Genomic DNA, 3,325 nt, shown 5'->3' with positions numbered 1-3,325 from the left:
GCCTTGTACATTTAGGATTTCATAAGCAAAACTGATGAAATAATATTAATGTTAACAGTAAAAGTTAGGGTTAAATAAAACTGATGAACATGCTGGTTTATGTTTTGCTGTCATTAGTTGCTCGGTGATGACCCATGATCCTCTCTGTCAGGTTCTGGATCCACAATATGGCATGTATGTGTGGCCTTGTGCGGTGGTGCTGGCTCAGTATCTGTGGACACAAAGAGAAGCGTTGAAAGACAAGACAGTGCTGGAGGTGAGGAGAATATTTCTGTTTGGGCTTTAAAAACAATAAATCAAAAATTACTATAAAAACAATAAAAAATAAGACAATAATAACAGGAACTGAGGAAACACTGGAAAACAAAGATAACGAAAGAGTGATAAAGATATAATAATAAAATACTAAAACAGATGTGAGTAAAACCAGAAATAAAAACAGGGTGTTAGAGGGAAAACTATCCAGAAAATAATTATGAAATGAAATAATAAACAGTAAAATATATGATTAAATAGAAAGATAAGTGATAAAATTCCATTGAAAGCCAGACTGAAGTGGCAGGTGTTGAGTTTTGAAGCAGCTGTAGTTGAGAAGTTCTTCAGGAGAGCAGAAATCAGAGCGTTACAACATTCGATCCTGCAGGTAATCAAAGCTGTGGCCACGTCTCTCTCTCCACAGCTCGGTGCAGGTGTGAGTCTCCCAGGTGTGGTGGCTGCCAGGTGCGGAGCAAAGGTGATCCTGTCAGACAGCGCTAGGACTCCTCTGTGTCTGGAGAACTGCAGGCGCAGCTGTGCAGCTAACGGCCTCCACGATGTGGAGGTGTTGGGTCTCACCTGGGGGGAGGTCTCCCCGGATCTCGTTCTGCTTCCTGAGCTGGACGTCATCCTGGGATCAGACGTTTTCTACGAGCCTCAAGGTAAACTTACAACCACTTCCTGTTGCATCGTAGCATCATCAGGGGGAGGAGGATTGTCTGAGCAGGTTTGAGGAGGGTCTGCTCCACCTGATAGGAAGAGCACAGGAAATTATAAATTATATTTCCTATTGCCATTAGGTGGCGCTATGAGTATTACTAAATATGGGCATGAAATAATATTAATGTTAACAGTAAAAGTTAGTGTTAGATAAAATTATAAAGGATATAAAGATGATATTTGAATAAACTGTATGTCAAGTATTAAAATGAATACACATGTAAAATGTACAAATGTCACAGTTTAATACAAACTACATACAACATATATATATATATATAATATATATATATATATATATAACACAAACTAACTGAACATTTGAAACCTGTCTCAGATTTCGAAGACGTTCTGGTGACTGTTGCTTTTCTTCTAAGAAAGAACCCCACAGCCCGGTTCTGGACCACGTACCAGGAGAGAAGGTAAACCTCCTTTGTTTCCATGGTGACGGTGGTGATGGTTGTCAGTGAATCATGGATGTAGAGACGAGACATCACTGGATCTCTGTGGTGCTGAAGGAAACACAGGAGGATTCTGAATAAGTGTGGTTTTCACTGAGGTTTAACCCTCCCCCTCTTCCTCTTCTTCCTCCTCCTCCTCCCTCTCCTCCTCTTCCTCCTCCTCCTCTTCCTCTTCTTCCTCCTCCTCCTCCCTCTCCTCCTCCTCCTCCTCCTCCTCCTCCTCCTCCTGCAGTGCTGACTGGTCCATTGAAGCGCTGCTCCACAGGTGGAGTCTTACCTGTGTGGACATCCAGCTGGAGGAGTTTGGTGCTGATAGATCTGAGCTGGCTGCATCGACTCTACCAGGCAACCACAGCGTCCAGATGATGATGGTCACGCTGAGGACAGAAGACGTTGGACTGTAACAGACCGAACGTCTCCTGGAGGACGCTCCGGGGAAATAACAAGACGCCTCGTCCTGTTTGTCAACAAATGTTTAATTGTCAGGGCGGGTCACGAGAAGCACTCCACCTCTCTGTGAAGGCAGAGGTGGAGGGAGAGATGTTTCACTGCAGAACAGAAATAGTCCTGAGGTAAAGGTCACTTTTTACATGTTCATTAAAAATGCATTTGAAGTGTGTGTGTACTCGTGTGACGCATCTTTGGAGAGAACCTTTCAAGATCCAATGACAACAGCAGGAGCAACCAACGCCTCCGTCAGACCAACAACTGACAAACAATCAGAAAAGTGATGCGTCTCACCCGTGAAGCCTCGTACTCCTGCACCAACCAACAACATCCTGACACAAAGTCTTGTTACACTGGCAAAGGTGCACAAAAGTATTTAGTCCAAAACACGTTTCCATCAGTAAATACACACCCACCTGCTGCATCGTTTCAAAACATCCAGCAGACGTAGTTTTATAACCCTGGACTGCACAGTGTTGCCACACGACAACTTCCTACCGTTTAGAAACAAATGTAAACACTGATCGGCCTTGACATAGAAGCTGTGGCTTTGTTTTAAACACTTATGTACCTGAATGACATTTGAACCCCCGGAAAATCGTCCACATTCACTTCAGGATGTTTCAGGCCATAGAAACAATCGTCCACAGATTTATTTAACTGCACCCCTGTAACGCTGTAAAACTCACCCACAATGCAACAGCTTCCTCTGGACACGCTGAAGGCTTCACACCCCAACATCTGGAAACACGCTGAGGTGGAAAATCAGTTCAGCTTTAACATGTTTCACTATGTTTAACACCAGTCACTGCACCTCCCCTGATCATTGAGTGTGTAGTTCCCCCCGTGACCACCAGGGGGCCGCATTTCATTAAACACCTGCAGAATGAGCCTCAGAGCTTCAGCCTCAACCCTCCTCCAACAGGGTCTACTGACAGGGTCTACCAGGGACTCAAAGGCTCAACATCAAAGCTCTTATCATCACAGTCTCACAGCCCTGACCCCGATCATCCGTCACCATCACTTTAAGTGTAACCTACACCGATCAACCATGAGATTATGGCCACTGAAAGGTCGAAGCAGGTAAAAGTGGGAAAGCATAAGGATCCGAGCGTCTTTGACAAGGACTGTGATGACCAGAACACCGGGTCAGAGCATCTCCAAGACTGCAGGTCTTGGTGTGTGTTCCCGGTCTGCAGTGGTCGGTACCTGCCAGAAGGACAACCGGTGAACCGGCAGCAGGGTCAACAACGCTCTGATGCACGTTGAGGTGAAGGATAGCCTGTGTTGTCCACAGAAGAGCTACTGCAGCACAAACTGATGAAAAGGTTAATGCTGGTTCTGATAAAGGAGTCACAACACACGGAGCATTGCAGCCGCAGACCCGTCATAGTGCCCATGCTGACCCCTGTCCACCGCCAGAACTGCCTACAAAGGGCACG

At 45.4% G+C, this 3,325-nt stretch overlaps 2 protein-coding genes and 1 long non-coding RNA gene across 13 annotated transcripts in view; 2 read left to right on the top strand and 1 right to left on the bottom strand.

Annotated features, from left to right (window-relative positions):
• The window catches only part of LOC111647379 (protein NLRC3-like), a 99,936-nt gene that overhangs the window by 60,030 nt on the left and 36,581 nt on the right, over nucleotides 1–3,325 (bottom strand). The gene's annotated exons all lie outside the window — the stretch shown is intronic.
• Nucleotides 1–3,325, top strand: part of LOC147817213 (uncharacterized) — a 64,454-nt gene that overhangs the window by 44,424 nt on the left and 16,705 nt on the right. The gene's annotated exons all lie outside the window — the stretch shown is intronic.
• On the top strand, nucleotides 134–2,055 carry LOC111647384 (histone-arginine methyltransferase METTL23-like). The gene is made up of 4 exons (XM_023396984.2): nucleotides 134–256; nucleotides 680–917; nucleotides 1,313–1,397; nucleotides 1,669–2,055. Exons 1-4 carry the CDS (start codon nucleotides 173–175, stop codon nucleotides 1,838–1,840), a joined length of 579 nt encoding a protein of 192 aa, XP_023252752.1. The 5' UTR covers nucleotides 134–172; the 3' UTR covers nucleotides 1,841–2,055.

This window comes from Seriola lalandi, unplaced genomic scaffold (genome assembly GCF_002814215.2).
Source record: "Seriola lalandi dorsalis isolate HSWRI2012SDOR001 ecotype SW California unplaced genomic scaffold, Sedor1 jcf7180002054987, whole genome shotgun sequence".
Lineage (NCBI taxonomy): Eukaryota > Metazoa > Chordata > Actinopteri > Carangiformes > Carangidae > Seriola > Seriola lalandi.
The sequence above is the reverse complement of the archived record's forward strand: the minus strand, read 5'-3'. Positions and strand labels throughout refer to the sequence as shown.